The sequence below is a fragment of the Athene cunicularia genome (genome assembly GCF_003259725.1).
Source record: "Athene cunicularia isolate RWA chromosome 5 unlocalized genomic scaffold, athCun1 chr5_part1, whole genome shotgun sequence".
NCBI lineage: Eukaryota > Metazoa > Chordata > Aves > Strigiformes > Strigidae > Athene > Athene cunicularia.
The window spans coordinates 6,537,326-6,554,465 of record NW_020799101.1 but is presented as its reverse complement, the minus strand read 5'-3'; the positions used below and the strand labels follow the sequence as shown (position 1 = coordinate 6,554,465).

Below are 17,140 nucleotides of genomic sequence, written 5' to 3'. Positions count from 1 at the left end.
CAAACTTAACTGTTGAATTTACCTTTTTTTAAAAAGGTGAAGACTTGTTAATAGAGCGAGTGGCACATGCTGGTATGATCAACCCAGAAGATCGATGGAAGACACTACAATTTAATGGTCCTGTTGCCCATTTTGAAGTACAAATAAGAGTGAAGTGTGATGAAAATTACTACAGTGCTCTGTGCAATAAATTTTGTGGCCCTCGAGATGACTTCGTTGGTCACTACACGTGTGATCAAAATGGAAACAAAGCCTGCATGGAAGGTTGGATGGGAGAAGAATGTAAACAAGGTAGTATTGTTTGCTTCATTTTAGGTTAGCTCCAGTGTATATATAATAAGTATAAACTGCAGTAGGTATTTCTGTTGTGTCAGTGCTGTAGCATGCTAATTTTAACACATACAGACTTTGTCCTTTGAATACAAATTTTTTAAATAAAAGTTCTCCGTGAAGAGTAGAGCCTAGTGCAGGATACAGTGTTAGTTGCAATGTGTGCTATGGGGGCACACATTCACTTGAAATAATGAAACATCTTTTTTACCAATTGACTTAATTCAGTGGTGGTGTCACTTGAAAGCAAAATGTTGTATTACACCTGTTAATGTAAGATTTTATTGAACAGTGATGATATCAGTAATACTGTAGACTCTAATCCTATAAAAATGCCCTCGTAACACTATTTTTGCAAATTTAAAAGTTTTTAGTGTAATGTATGCAGAGCTGAAAGCTTTTTGATAGTTCTTAATGTGAACAGAAATTCAAGTGTAGTCATCCTTTTTAATGTACTGTTCAATCAAATCTCTTTGCATTTTGCCTTCAGTCTCAGTGAGTAATTAGTGCTAAAATTACTTGACATAATCTACTTTCTGTTGACGGCTTGTTTTTGTTTTCTGTTCCCTGTCAGTAAAAATCCTATTAATGACAGGAGACCATTTTTAGGGCTTACTCAAGGTCATCTGTATCTTTTGAAGCTTAGGATTTCCAGTATAATACTAGTCTAATACCAGGTTTAAAAAATAACTGTATTTGATAAATGTTTCAGTGCTCACACTCTTTCTGCAAACCTATCTGGTAGCAACTTTTTCAAGGAGTTAACTTTTTTTTTATAAAGAGTTGTAATGGGATTGTGTTTTGTGAAATATCTAACTGGAAGCAACATCTATTGGAACATGGCAAAAGGCAGTGTACTTTGCTCAAACAAGTAGGCTCAATGACAGAAACCCTAGCTGAACAGTTCCAGATTTCTGCTGTACTAATGCATACCTATCTGCCCTGACTGATGGCTAAATCTTTTTATGTTTACAGCTGTGTGTAAACAAGGATGTAATTTGCTCCATGGGGGTTGCAGTACACCTGGGGAATGCAAGTAAGTCTGCATGCTTGAGTAGATTTGAGTACTGAGTTTTCTAGCAGTTCCCATGTATGTTGCTACTTTAAAATGAAAAAAAAAAAAACAAAAAAAAAAAAAAAAAAAAAAAAAAAAAAAAAAAAAAAAACCAAGGACATAGATGGAATAAATCTGAAGTTAGATATCACATGTGTAAAAACTGCATATACTTCATAGTGTTTTGCAATCCTATTCTGTTTTTTTTCTTATAGGACTGAAGAGATTTGCTTCATGTAATTCAAAATTGTGCCTTTATCAAATGAGAATATTTTCTTTTTTCCCTTTCTCAAAATCCTTAGGAGCTTTGATTTCTGTGTACTATTTGTTCCCCTCAAATAAAAATGAGAACTTGCTCTTTGGACTGTGACAACTAGGAAATGCTTGCAGTCCTAGAACACTCAATATATATATTTGATCACCAAAATATAGTAAACTTGTCTTTTTCAAGAAAAAAGGTTTTTTGGTAGTAATGGAGATACATTAGCAACCCCAACCTAAACTTTCTACGCCAGGTAATTGGGTTTTGGTCCCTAAATACGAGAGAACAGAGTATGAAATGTTCTCTAAACTTTGTGATGAAGCTTAAGAAGTCTCTGTGATAGCAAGAGGAGCTGATTGTTTCGTTTTAAAAGTTCAGGCATCCAACGTAGTAGGTCAAGGGGAAATGGGTGTTATTTTTACACTGGCTGTTGAACAAATGGGACAGGTTTACTTGCAAGTTTGGGATCCTGTGTAAATTCTTGAATCTATTTGTGGTCAGAGTTGTATGCATCATTGTAAGAGTAGATCTGTGCAGTGGTTCCTTTGTAAGCTGTATTGAATCTTCTTGCTTGGAATGATGTGAAACTGAACTGGCTGCCAGAACCCCTGAGTGCTGGCAAATACTATTTGTAGCAAGCTGTGATAGTTTAAGGCAATTTTGCTACATCCTCCTACTAGTAACTACTACAGCCGTCACAGAAGTGGCAGAAATAAGATGCAGGTTGCTTAGCTTTGCTGGGCTTAGAGCTGAACCGGGGTTGAAGTGCCAGTTTGTGATCTGTGAGAGCTGATACACGAACAAGTTCCATCCTGCTGGAGAGCCTACCGTTGCTGACAGTGGGGTATGGCAGATAACAAAGTAAGTTTTAAATCATTGCGCCACAGACTGTTTTCTTGCTGCCCTGAAACTTCCATCAGATATGGTTGACTTGTAGAAGATTTGGCATGTTGTAGCGCTCAAATCTGACTGAAAACTAAATTCCAGTATATGAAATTCAGTGCTTCAGTGCATGTGCAGTTTGACTTCTACAGAGCTATAAAACCTCCCTTAAAAGATTTCTTTCAAGGCAGATGTTTAAACATGGCTTCCTTTTTTGTAAGAAAGAATATTTCTATTTAACGTTATTTGTGATCTTTTCATATCATTAAATATTTTGCTTATGATTTCAAATATTGTGTGCCCATGCTGCAGTTGGTGATTTTTTTTTTTAGGTTGCAAGTAGAGATTGTGGTTGAGAGCTGGGCTGGTATCACTACCCCTTCCCTCGAGCCTTCCAAGAACACATTTTTCCACTTGAGAACCTACTCTAATGAACTTTGATTCATGTAAGGGTTTCTGGAGTCCTGTAGGTGTCAAAGGAGTGTCTTAGGGGCCTGTGAATATTTGCTTTTTGAATGCAAGGAGCCTTTGAATAAAGGTGAAAAAGCAACAGGTTTAAGCAAATGCAAAGCAGTGCCCTTTTTTTGAGGGGGGTGGTAGGGGGGGATGTAGGGTGTGGGTAGGAGGGGGTGGTGCCATTTCCTTCTTAGCTTTCATTTCTGTGATAGCAGCTGTTTCTGGGAAGACAAAAGTTGGAGAGGAGGAGGAGGGTTTAAAGGGAACACAAAACCCTTGAAGATGGGGGGGCTGGGTGGCTATGGTACTTTTTTTAAGATATGTCAATAAGTAGTCTCATATGAGCAACGCCTTTCCCTACAGCATGTCACTGATGTGAAGAAGCATCTAGTGTTGCAAGTCTAGGTACCCCCTTCTAACCTGCCCAGCTAAACAAAGCTCACAAAAATACCATTGAGTCTGAACGACTCTGACCAGAAATATCACTATTTTTTTTGATGCATTCTCTCATCTGAATGAAAGTACTGAGGGAAGGAATAAGGGACTTAATGTTTCAGATGGGTTGTATGCCATCTGCCTTGTTTCTTAATGCCTGTCTGCTGAAGCGATAGATCTGTGATCAGCAGCAGGTTGAAGGAAAACAATGGCCTTTCTGTGTCTGACCCCAGTCTATTTGCAGTATTGCAGAAGGTTCTTGGCTACTTCTTTAAATGTGATTTGGGAGCCTGAGCTTGTTCGCACAGGGATCTTTAGCTTGTGTTCTGTAATAGTTATTAGGCTGCATTAGAAATTTTGCTTTTAACCCAAATGGATAATATTTTCAGGGGGGGGGAAGATGCTGAACTAAAAATAAGAAAGGCTTACAGACATGACCTTTATCTTCAGCAGTACAAAGGAAGCTGTTATTTAAAAGAAACTGCTGTGTTTGGTGCTATTGAATTATAATCTTGATTCCCTTGTCCTAGTTTTTGGACAGTTGCCACTGTCATTTAACAGGTGAAAACAATGTCCTCCTTTTAATTCAGAAAGAAAATGAAAATGTGAGAAAAACATGGGTGTGAGATGTATGGAAATCTACTGGTGCCAATAGCTACTCGGTTGCCAAAATCTGCAGTGGCATTTATAAATAGAAGTAGTTGGAAAACGGTTTCCATCTTCAACTTGCATGAACATGCACATTACTTAAACAATGGCTCTGAGGCTTCATCCGAACTCATAGAAAGGATCTACCTTCCATGCTTCGATGTTCCAATGTAATTTAGAGCTGTTCTTGGATTAAATGTTATACCAGAAACATATCTTAAAAGTAACTAAATGACTGCAGACTGTTAATAAGGGATATGCCATTAGCTGTAACTGTATATCATCTATTGGGCAAGCCCATGTACCCATTGTTTTGAGGAAGTTATGGTGTTGTGCCATTTCTTTTGTTGACCTTTAATCAAAGAAATGGAAAATAAGTAGGGGATGACCTGATGTCTCAAAATGACCTGATATAGAAACAATTTTGTGGTATGGCCAGGTCTAGGTGGTAGGTTTTTGTCATTGTGGAGGCAGTTAAGGTAAAAAATTACTTAATAGCAAAATTACAGCCTCGAGGAAAGCAAAAGCAACTTAAATGAATTTTGCAAAGATCGGGAATTGCAATTATCTTAAAATAAAAACCAAAACAAATCCATATCTAGACTCAGTGTTTGGCCACTGTAATTGGGGTTTTTTTTTAGCCTGCAGTGGCAGACCAAATGGTCTTGTTGGTTGACTTCACCAGCCCAGAGTAGTAGGAAGGATTGTCAAAGAAGCAATGTTGCCAAGCCATGTTAATTAGTGCTTTTTGTATGTTTTTGCATCACCTGAAGTACTTTGCTAAATTCTCTTCAACTGTCTAAAGAATGAAGTTTGATCTTATAACTGGCTTAGGCTCAGTCACCTTATGAAATTATCAAAGTTGAATATAGAGCAACCACAAGTGACAGTCTCCTTCCTTGAGTAAAGCTGCTGACTTGAGTATGTTTGGTACTACTCATAAATTGTCAGTAGCCTTGGTGGCTTAATCTTTCACTTGTGATCGAGAGTGGTATGGCAGAAGTCCAGATATGTGTCATATCTGGCCTACATTGTCATATTCCTGCCAGGGTGATGGTATTTTCAGAAGTCTTTCTGCTTTTCCTTTTGCCTTCGAATGTTTACATTTCTCTTCCAAAGCAAAACAAAGGGCTCAAATCTCTAACACTGCTCAGCTTGTGTTCACTTTCTGGAGCTATGGCAGGACCTAGATTATGTCCTGGGAAATGCAAGTCTTACTTCACACAACTGTGATACCAAAATTTCTTTAGACCATGTAGACTAACTGAAATGAATTACAAATGGGATTGTTAATATTACTCTAAGGAGAATTCATGCAAGGTGAACAAAGCAAGCATACTGTTTTTAAAACTTCTAAAGTAAATTGTTTCATCTGTGTTTTGAACTGTCTTATTCTAGAATTACTTTTGAACTATGTGACATAATTTTGGTTTTACAGTGTTGGTGATTTTGTTTAATTGTGTATCTTATGTTTGTCCTGTTGAAACAGATTTCTTGAACTTCCCATCTGGTGCATGCCTTTTGCAGTCCTTGTATTTCGCTTCAGCCCTGCTAGGCTGCTCTCTTGCATCCAGTAGTGCCTGCGGATGCTGTAGGCCTCTCCCAAGTGGTTTTACTCCCTTAGTCCACCACTATAAGGGCCAGAACCTGCTCAACTGTTACTCAATACTTTCTTTACAGAGATGCAGGAACGAAAGCTTGAGTCGCAAAATAAGCTGCAACTACCTGGAGTGTTGGAGGTGTAGTGGTGTTCTAGAGATCCTTTGTTAAAGGCTTGCATAGTCTTCCTAACCTTTTCAGTAGGAGGCATACCAGTATCACTGTTTTGGTTGTGCTTGCATGACTATTGGGTGGATAACTTGGATAATCAGCCTTGGGGAACTCTGCCTGAACTTAAAAAAAGGCAGCTGGGTTCTTGTAAACTCATTCTTGGGTTTACAAGGAGATCTAGTGAGGCATCTCAAAACAGGTAGTTATTGAAAAATACTAAAGGACTAACAAAAGATGATAGAGGACTGAAAATAGAAGGAAGTACACTGCCTGCTTCCAAAAGTGGGCAGAAAGTAAGAGATGGGGAACTCCCATACTATCTAGATATACAGCTCAACCAGCTCTAAATGATACAGCTTCTTTCCACAGTTGTTCCAGAATGGAATTATGAGAAATCTCATAAGCTGCTCTGAACAGTAAACTAGGAAGAAATCTTGTTTGAGCAGTGTGCTAGCTGCTGTGCCACTGACCCTTTCAGTTCCTTCAGTCTTGGACTACCTGTGGGCCCTAAAGAGCATAGGGCTATTGTTTGGGCCTGCAGGGGGATGCACTTGGTATGGGTACCTGGACATCATCTCCTGTCTTCTCTTTGATGCAAGATACTGTATCACAGTTTCAAGTTTCAAAGAACTTGTAAAATTATTATAAATTGCCATGTGTCTCATCATATAAGTTCTCTTTCCTGTTATCATAACCAGTATGCTTTTATTATTGGTTTTTATGTCCAAGTAGTAAGCCTTCTGGGGTTGTTGGCAAGTATTTCACAAGTAGACAGAAAAGAATCCCATGTTTTTCTTTTATTGGTCACAGAACTGAGGCACACTCTGCAGTCATTTCCTTGGGTGGCTAGTGGGTAGGAAGGCACGGAATATATGCTGAAGGTGGATGCTGCTTCCACAGGAACATGAACGGGATGTAAAGGAAGTAAAGACATGTAGTGCTTTAACTTGTGTCTACAGTAGTAGGACAGTGCAGACAAATTAGAACAGTAGATCAAAGCAGCATTGAAGCCAATATCCGTACTAAAAAAACTTCAGTCTTTTTTAATTTTAGACTAGCTCTAGTCTGTTCTTGTGGACTGAATGCCTGTTTATAGCTGGAACACACTTAGGTGTGCTCCTGGCATACATTGCCTTAATGTTACCTTAGTTTAACCTAAAAGGAATCAAATTCCTTTGTTCCAACACAGTTCTGTGATGTGAACCCTCACCATCAACAGGAATGATCAGGCAGTTCATTTAAAAAGCATGCTCCTGGTGTGAACTAATGCAAATGTAGACGCACCCTTTGAGCCACTTAGTGCAAGTTAACTGAGCAACGTTTCCTCCTATGTTCTGGCTAAACAATTCTGAACCATCCCCTATATCAGATCCTTCACAAAACTAAAAGCACTGGAGTGAGAATGTTAGCTTTCAATAACTTCCTTTAATAAAGGAGAAGAAAGTTTGTAGGGAAAGGTTTGTATCTCTTGGACTAAGAATGCTGAGGGTGAGAGGAAAAGATGACAAACTTTCAGGTAATTATTTGAGTTCATTAACGAGCATCTTTTCCTTCCCTATTCACAAAACTATAATGCCTATTTCAAAGGTAGGAAAGTGGAGAAAGCATTTCTGTGACAAATCTTGGTGAGTACCATACTAGCCATGACATTGAATCCGGATGCTCAGAATTGTAGGATCTAACAGCTAGACCATATTGCTGCCTGCTATGCAACAACTAATCTCTTAAAAGATTAAACAGACTTTCTTATAGTTATTTTAAGTAAATAACTAATATAAAGCTATTGTTCTGGCCTATGCAGCACCATCCTGTTCACGTCATTAGAAAATTTAGTGGTTTTCCATTTAAGAGGGTTATTTCTTCCCCACCCCCGAATGATGCATTTTACTTCTGCTCTTAATGTCACTGTTTTGCTTCATTTTCCTGTGTCGAGTATTTTGGCCACAGCTTCCACTTGAAATATGAGTGTGGGAGAAGCTCCCTCCAAAAAGCTTGCTTGAAAAATGGTGTGTCACAGTGATCTTTACTTCAGCCTTTGTAGGATGTGCAATATACCAGTAAGATGTAACGTGTGGTAATTAAAGGCTTATACCACATTGCCTACATCCTCACTAGATTTTTTTTTTAAAACTTATTTTTAGACTCCATATTCTGACCTTGACTTTAGAAGTAGTTTAGTTTTGATTTCCTTCACATTGTTGGTTTAGGTGTATTCATGCGTTAAGTGCTGACAAAGCTATGTAGCTAGGTGTGGAACAAACTTTATTGAAGTATCCTCTCACTCTTGTGTATTATGAGCCTTTTCATAAGGTTCACTAGAGTAGATTAGGGATTGGATGAGACCTGCAATACGAAGTTTCTTAAATGAACTTCCTGCACAGAAAGTTCAGGGCTTTCAAATAACCAGAAGTGATTGAACCAGGAGAATAAACCATCTGTGAAGATTGTATGAAACAGCTGAGTTAAGGTACTCTCAATGGTCAACTTCACTAGCTTTTTGCTATGTAACAGGTGTCTTCCTTTTGGATAATCATGCAAGGTGCGGAGGGACCATGGTTTACAGACCATCAGGATTTGAGTACATCTCTTTGCCTTTCTACATCACTTCCACAACTGCTACTGTAGGATTTGTCATGAAGTTATGGATCTTGGAAAGAACCTCTGGGGTCATCTAGTCCTGTCTCCTGCCCAAAGGAAGTCTAGTCAGACCAAATTGCTCAAGGTCTTATCCTCACAAATAAAGTATCTGTTTATATACAGCAACATGGGATCTTTTGAACACCTTGTTTTGATTTGGAAATGCTCAGTTTCAACCTAGCTTTCACTAATTGTAACACAAACATCCTCAGAGGAAAGCAAAGACTGCTATCAGCTTTTTCCTTAATCATAACTTCCAGAAGAACATAGGGAAAGCATAGTTCTGTAGAAAAATCTCTATTTTTATTGAACTCGACCAGTTTAGCTTTTTTGATACCCCCAGGTAAAGCAAAAAACCTGAACATATTCTTTCTCCTTTCCCCACTTGCCCATGCTCCTGCCTCAGAGTGCAATATGTATCTCTGAACTGTGTGTAGTTATGGGTGCTTCTGTAGGAATTCTTGATACTAAATATGAACTCATTGAGATTTATTGTAGAAAGTCCTTCTTCCTTATCCTGGAATTGAGCTGTTTGAAGCCCAACTGTCTTACTGTAATCAAGTATATTCTATGAGTTGAATTATTGTGGTTTTATCTACTTGTCAATGACAACAGTATTTTTCCTGCACAGTTGCAGTTTCTCTAATCTCAAGACTAAAATGTTATCTAGAAGCTTTGCTAATGTTAACTCCTGCTGCCTCCTCTTCCTCCAGCCTTGTATTTAAAATTCTCGTTTTCTGTTGCTACCAGACTTTCATCCAAGGAAAATGGAAGCTGTGAAGCATGTTTGTAGAATTATCAGGAACTTTTCTGCAAGTTGTTGGTTTCAAGAAAACCAGCAATTGTTCTTCTATTCCTATTGCACTCTTTCTGTGTTAATCCTGACCTGGAGGGATGCTTTGGTCTGGGAGCAGATGCCTGTATTTCAACCTTCCATCAGGAAGTTACTAAACTGTAACAATCTATTTATGGTAACTTCTTTTGTACTGCTAATAACCCAGCAAGGGCTAAGATTAAGCCATCTCTGATTTTGTTTTGTATGTGTTTGGTTGTAAAGACGAGTTAGAGCCAATGAAGTCAGCAGAGGGGAAGGACAAAGGAAGTAGAATCTTGATTCTAATAAGAATTTTCTTTGTCCGTTGAACAATGGGAATCCTTATGAATTCTCTAAATTTGGATTTCTTTAGTCAGATGTGAAAAATTTAGGATTGCAGAACTCCCAACAAATTATTCTCAACTTGGGGGGGGGAGCAAGGAAGAAGTAACTTTAGCCCACCATTAAGTTAATCATTTTGGCTTTTACACAAGTGGTTTTTACTTGAAAAGGAATTATAGTTTGCTTGTTTGGGGGTGTGTTTGTTGTGTTGTTGATGTTGCTTTTGTATCTGTACTTTCTGGGCTTCTCCTAGTGGATCATTAATGTTTTTTCATCCTTGTGTTTTGGCTTGATATTTTTCTCAAATGACAATATGCCCATTTCTGAATTAACATCACTTTATCGATCACATCTTGCTCTAGGGGTGAGCTGAGATCCATGTAAACATTATCTTTTTAGAAGGAAGTGGAATTAAAGCTGCTTTAGCACCTGCTAATGTAGGATGCGACCAGACTTCCTGTTGAAGAGGAAATCCTAATTTACTCTTCCTTGTAAACTGAAGGCTGATCAGCTTACCACATAGTAACCTTTTGACTTGTAAACACTGTGTTCCTTTGGTCTGCTTTAAGCTTCTAGAAATTATTTCCCTTGGGCTTGGTGGTAACTTTACTAGTAAACTTTGTGTTGAATACAATGAAAAAGCAGCAACCCTTTTCAGATGAACTAATTTTATTGCAGTCAAGCATACCTACAAACTCAAGTAGGTGCTTAAGGTGCCTTCAAGTTCTGAGAAGGTGACTATATTTTTCTTTGCACTCTTAATCACCGGTGCAGTGTTGAACAAAGAAACTTGTTATCCATTGGGTATAGAAAACAAATTGAGTTATTGTGATTATTTGCTTTGTGATGCAGACTTTCAACCCTTGAAAATGCTTGTTGTGTGTGGGTGGGAAGTTGGCTCAGGCTACGATAGTCATGGTGAATCACAGGCAGTAGTGCCAGGTTTGGCATGGATGGAGATTTGGGTTGGGGCCAGTAAAGTGAGTTACAGTGCGCTGCTTTTTTTTATTGTTTATTACCAGCCCTGAAAAGACTTTTCTGTCCTTGAGGAGGAAGGAAGAGATCAAATTTAGCAGGAGCAGTATTTGTTTCCTCTTACTGCTAATACAGCAAAAGAAAGCTACTTCTAAAATACGTATGTTCTCTAGGCTTCTGACAGCCTTGCTTAGATGAGCGATTGGAGACCTCTGGACTAGGTACAGAGCTGAGGCCCTCCTTAGGGATCTCACAACTCTAAGGTTTTGAAGGAGCAGACACTGGGACAAAGATCTCAAAGTAGTTCTAGAACTATATATGAAAAATCATTTTGAAAAGATCTGCATCTAGGTTCCTTCTGCCTATGTAAATAGTAGGAATTTAAATAATGTGCTGCCAACATAACCCATTCTGTTCCTCTGGGGATTGATACAGTTTACTTGAAATGGTGGAAGTGGATTGATTCACAAGAGACCAAGACTCCTTGTCTATACTTCTTGTCTCTTGTCTGCTCTCACCACACCCCAAAGACTTAATTTAATTATTTTCTGTTATTTTATGGTATGCAAAGCATATTGATAATAGAATGGCTGTTAAATCTGTAAAAGTACAGTTTCCTTTCTAATGCTTTTGTCCCCTAGGCATTAGGACTCCCCTGGCATGCATGTGCCCAACTCCCATTCAGTGTGGTTTTATGCATCTCTTTGTTGCTAATATGGCTCTTAAAAAATTTATGAGAAATGCTCTTAAAATAACAGGCAGAACATTTTTTTTGTTGTCCCAAAAGAGCAAGCTTACTATTTCTTTTTGATTAAAATGTGAAATATATGGTAGGGGTTTTTTTTTAAAAAAAAAACAACATTAGCCTATGCCCTTTTCCTTTAAGTTCTGACTTGTAACACTTTTCCTGTAGCATAAATAGTTTCTCTTGTTAGCAGAATTCTGTTACAGATAACGTAAGGATACTGGTCTCTGAAGAAATCTTGTGACAAGATTTCAGCTCTGCTTAAAACAAATTATTAACAAATTATTTTTCTTTCTATTCTCTCCCTTTCTCCAAAGAGCACTTTTTTCATAATGTTACTAGAGAACACTGAGAATATAACAGAATAAATCTGTAAAAAGGGCTCTCTTGAGAAACTAAGTGCTGAGAAAATTGACAAGACAGCTTCCTCTCAGGCTGTGCTGGTTTTTCAAGACTAGCACTCTAGAGCAAATGACTAGTATCTTGAAATCCATCTACACAGAGAGAGAAGAAAGCTATGGTGCTTGGTACAATAAGCCAGCAGTCTCCTTTTTGAAAAGTAATTTCAACTTTTTTATATCATAATTTTTATCTTAGCATGAGATGATTATGTGAAGATGGAACTTCTTGTGAAGGAACAACTAATTTATGTACAGTTCTCATAATGCATAGTGCTTGGTGTTGCTTGTTGCCATGGTATGTAATACAGTTGAGCAAGATGAGTTCCAGTAAGGATGTTCAACAGGACTAGTATGTCCCTTCTAAACAGGAGAAATAAAGTTTTGTTATCTATCGTACATTGAACGTTTACCTTGTTCTTGAGAACGGTAAGTGTAGTGTTCTAAATACCTGTAATGCTGATAATTAAGCATCATGTTGCTAACTTTTAACATGTGAACTTACATCTTAGGTGTCATTATGGTTGGCAAGGACAGTTCTGTGATGAGTGTGTCCGCTACCCAGGCTGTGCTCATGGGAGCTGTAATGAACCATGGCAGTGTAATTGTGAAACCAACTGGGGTGGCCTGCTCTGTAACAAAGGTACTTAACATTAATGTACAGAAAAAAAAGTAAAATTGCATGATTAACTGATAACTCATTAACCATTATTTTTCTGCTAGTGTGCAACTACCTGAGAATTTGTCTAATTCTTTTATGGCAGATGGTGCATAAACATCATAAGGGTAGGAAGTTTAAGACAAAGTTTTGGAATGGTCCTGACTCTTCTAACTCATGCAGTTGTCTCTTGCTCATCCTTCCCTTTTCTGTGGATAGTTACCAGATGACAGGCTAGCTAGTGGAATACGGGGATGATATTCAAGCCAGAAAAGGTGTCTGTATGTCTGACTAGGGATTAAAATGGTGAGATTTGTGTTCCCTGTTGATTGATGCTTTTCTCTGTCCAGATCTGAATTACTGTGGAAATCACCATCCTTGCGTGAACGGTGGGACTTGCATGAACACTGAACCAGATGAATATCGCTGTGCTTGCCCAGATGGCTACTCTGGAAAGAACTGCGAAATTGGTACTTCTGAATGTTGCATGTATCTTCAGAAATCTGAAACTCTTTTAGGCATTACGTTCTAGTTTCATAGGTGGCATTTTTATAATGGTCACTGTTGCTTTCTTTGTTTATAGAGGAGCTGTTTTCTCCTTTGCAAAAGCTAGATGGGTTTGTGAGAGGGGGAGTGTGAAGAGTGATGGTGTGCAACTTGTCCTTTCAATTTGATTATGTGACGGTGAGAGTGTGCCAGCTCCGTCTCTCCTGTCTCATGCCTTAGGCTGGCTATTCAGAAAATCACTGAAGACAGCAGAAATACTGCAATGGAGTTAGATAAGACTGAGAATATTTCTTCCCTTTGATATATTCACTTCCCTAGTCCAAATATGCAATTGGGCCATAGTCTCATGGAAATGGGTTACAGGTGTAATTTTCCTTGCTATCCATTTTCTTGTCTTCTGGCTTGCTTGCAAACAGGCATCTTATGCTAGCCTGGGGACTAAGGAAAGTGGTAGTGATGGATGCTTCAGTTTTAACTGGGGTGTGGTGTTTAGGCTCAAGTTTTAGCTGCCTGAATGTGGTGACTATCCTTTTTGATCAACTGAAACTTGATTTTTAGAATTACCTTTTAATACGTTTGGATTAATAATGCAGATGTTAACTATGATAGAAATATGTTCCATCCCTCTTACAGAGTCACCTTGAGCAATCTAAACAAAAAATTGCCTTCCCTGTTCCCACTGGCAAGATGAAGGCATTTAAACCATATTTCTGAAGTATGCCTTCTTGACTAGTGTCTAACAAATCTGTATCTATCCAACATGAAAAACTGTTTCCTATCCCAACCAGAATACAAAGATAGCGTATTGCTTTTTTCATTTATAACTGTGTATGTGTTACACAAAGACCAAAATTTTCATGTACTGGAGACTATTCTGGTATTTGGAGTTTTTCCTGATTATTTTGTCTCTGGAGATAAAGGGGCAAATGTGCAATGTCTATTTCTTTCCTACTTTGCTTTAAAGATTTGGTGTTCAGAGAAAAATGAAAGTTTTTATTTCAGCCTTTTCACATGTAGTATTCAGTTGGTTCTGCAGTGACTTTTTTTGCCATGCTGGATTGTTAAAACCTTTTTTTAAGGTTTTAACCTTAATGTGATATTCCCAGTCTCCTCACTTTGAATTTTGCTATGCCTTCATAGTTTAAGGATTGATAACTTTTTTTTTCCTTTCACTTAACTGTTTGGCCTTAAGCTCAGCAGGTTTTCACATTTATCAGGATGTAGATCTTCCCTGAAATTCTGTAAAGTGCTATGTGGTATGAATGATACTGTCAAAACTTGAATTTTACATCAGTTGGTAGAATGTGATGCAAAGTTTTGGCTAAAATGGATAAAATCTTGTCTTAACTTGCCCTGAAAGTTGTGGAGAAGTACCTTGGCTCTTCCAATGAGGAGGCAGGGAGCCATACATTTGAGTTACATACTGATTATTAGCAGTAGTTTGGTATATGAGGTGCTTTAGGTACTAGTACCCAACATCATGGGCAATGTAAATTCAGTTCGCAAAGTCGATAACATCCCTGAAAGATTCTGAAATACACGTGCTAGCAACAGTTAGAAAGTCTTGCTTAGTAAGGGGATTGCTTTATTCGTTCCAAAAGCTTCCTTTGCTTCTCACAGGAAAAATATCAAAAGTGATGGCACACAGCTTGTCCCTCCTCAACTTGATTGTTGTTTAGTGCAGCTTCTTGCAAGTGTTATGGCCCTACATGGAGTGACAACAAGCAAGTACTGCTTATAATCGCAAGTGGCTCTCTCCTTTGCTGTTTCCAAGGAACAGTATTAGAATGAAGCGAAGCAGACCTTTGATACTTTACTACCACTGTTCAGACCTCTGCATACAGCATATCTGTTTTGTCTCACTGAAGAAAAAATAAAGCTAGTGCTGGAGCACTCTGGAGATGGAAGTGTGTGACTTAAAGCACTAGGCTAATGGAAAATTTCTTGAGCTCCTGGGATATTGAGGTAGTGACCTGCCTACCTTTTAGGCTTTCTAGTCAGTAAATATGAAGGATGATGCACCTTCAGTAAAATCCTTGTGCAGTGTCCTACTGGGAATCTTACTCTTTGCAGCTGGGGGAGGAAGGCTTCAAACTTCTGTACAGGCACCCTGCCACTGCTCATGCTTTTGGTCACTTTTAGTCAGAATGCAATTTCTCTGTAAGTTCTCCTTAATTGATACTGGAAGAGCATTTAGCAATAATTTCTTTTCCTCTTTCTTCCCAGCGGAGCATGCTTGTGTATCTAATCCCTGTGCTAATGGTGGAATTTGTCATGAAATTTCATCAGGCTTCAAGTGTCACTGCCCATCGGGATGGAGTGGACCAACATGTGCTATTGGTGGGTATGCGTTTACTGATGATTGACCTGTTAGGCTGGAAGGGTTGATATGGTTTACTTGATAATGTGCTCTGTGGGTATGAAATTTGGTAGTAGTTTTTCACCTTACCTGTCTTTTAACAGTTATGCATTGGGATACTCTGAAAAGAGTAAGGGTACTGTGCAGCCAGAAGTATCTATTTGATGCAGTTGAGATCTACAGGTTATCAAAAGCATAGCTGGACCATATCCAAAGAAATGCTCTGTTGCCAAAGCTTTAGGACTCTGTAGCCAGCCTAAAGCAAAATACAGAATAGAATTGTTTTAAGGAATATAAGTGGAACATGGAAGGTTCTGCCCTTCTTAAAGTAGTAGAAGAGTAAATTACTCACTTAGAAATCTGCTTGGGAAGACAGGGGAGCAGTTGAAATGTATTGTGCACCTATGTAACTGGTTTGCATGTTGCCAGTGATGTGGGGTTTTTTATCCATTTTTCAACTATCCTCAAAAAAACCCACTAGAACCACTGGCTAAACTAGTGTCATGATCTAGGAACATGACTTGCAATGAATGTGTTCATTGTTGGCAGATTAACTGAATCATCTTGCTGTTTGCTGACAGAAATTTTCAGAGGAGTTCTCTGCTATCTCAAAGATTTGAGAAAAGCCTAAGTAAAAATTAGGTTAGAATTATTAGACTGTTCCTAATCTTATTTGTTCGTGCATTCTCCTCTGTCATCTCAAAATAACTTTAAAAAAAATAAAAAAGAAAATTAAAAAAAGGTTAAGCTAAGCTTTAAACTATGTAACGGAAGGCACGCTTTGACTTTGCAGATATTGATGAATGCGCATCTAATCCTTGTGCTCAAGGAGGGACCTGTATTGATGGTGTTAATGCATTTGAGTGTATATGTCCACAACAGTGGATTGGAGCAACATGTCAGCTCGGTAAGTCATTACCTTCTCAAGTTTTGTAGGCTACCAGAGATTATTCCTAAATAATGAGTAATTCTGTGTAAGTGTGTTTCTGACATGGTTTTTATTGGAGAAAACATTGAAGGTGTGTGTTGCTATTGGTATCTTAGCTCTTCTTTAGTAGATCTTAAAGCCAGAAGTTTCAAATGAACCCGTAACTATTTAAGCCCAACTTAAGCTTGCTTATAATGGTTCTTCTAGAATACCCCGTAACTCTTCTCTTTCAAAATACAGCATTGGTGATGGTAGCTCCTTCTTCATGGTGGCAGAACAGTGACTATAAGCTTATGGAGGCAAGGAAGGGATTTGCCCTGACTAACATATTACCTTTTTGAGTTATGGCAAAGGAAAAAGTAAGATAACATGCATGTGCTACTACAGACAAGTGTGCATTAAAAACCTGTGGTATGTAAATGGTATTAGGGCCCTATCAATGTATAATATGAGCTTCTCATGCTTGGATTGCATGGAAACTTTGCTTGGTGCTGTGGTAACCTGTTTCTGGGTTTGTTCTTTATTCTCTTCTTTCTTTTATCTTCTTTCACAGATGCTAATGAGTGTGAGGGGAAACCCTGTGTTAATGCTTACTCTTGCAAAAATCTCATTGGTGGATATTACTGTGACTGCATTCCAGGATGGACAGGAGTAAATTGTCATATCAGTTAGTATTTCTTTAGTATGTATGTTGACCGTAGGATGCTTTATTCTGTACAAAAGGTTTTATGATGAATGATAGTACATGTACAAGAAGAAACACGCATTGTCAGGATTTTTCTAACTTCCAGCAGTGTAAATTGAAAATACTGCTTGAAAATTTATTTAGGGATGTAACTGGTATTAAATGAGCTTAGATATACACTTATATAACTCTGATAAATCTCCCCCTACTCACTCGTCTCTGATTCTGAATGATATAATGTACTGATTCAATTTA

At 38.2% G+C, this 17,140-nt stretch overlaps 1 protein-coding gene across 1 annotated transcript in view; it reads left to right on the top strand.

The window, feature by feature from the left end:
* Nucleotides 1–17,140, top strand: part of JAG2 (jagged 2) — a 71,864-nt gene that overhangs the window by 35,018 nt on the left and 19,706 nt on the right. Inside the window, exons 5-11 of the mRNA XM_026849213.1 lie at nucleotides 37–291; nucleotides 1,306–1,366; nucleotides 12,261–12,391; nucleotides 12,757–12,876; nucleotides 15,140–15,253; nucleotides 16,066–16,179; nucleotides 16,754–16,867. Of these exons, the coding sequence (XP_026705014.1) occupies nucleotides 37–291; nucleotides 1,306–1,366; nucleotides 12,261–12,391; nucleotides 12,757–12,876; nucleotides 15,140–15,253; nucleotides 16,066–16,179; nucleotides 16,754–16,867 (909 nt within the window). The remainder of the gene's footprint in view (nucleotides 1–36; nucleotides 292–1,305; nucleotides 1,367–12,260; nucleotides 12,392–12,756; nucleotides 12,877–15,139; nucleotides 15,254–16,065; nucleotides 16,180–16,753; nucleotides 16,868–17,140) is intronic.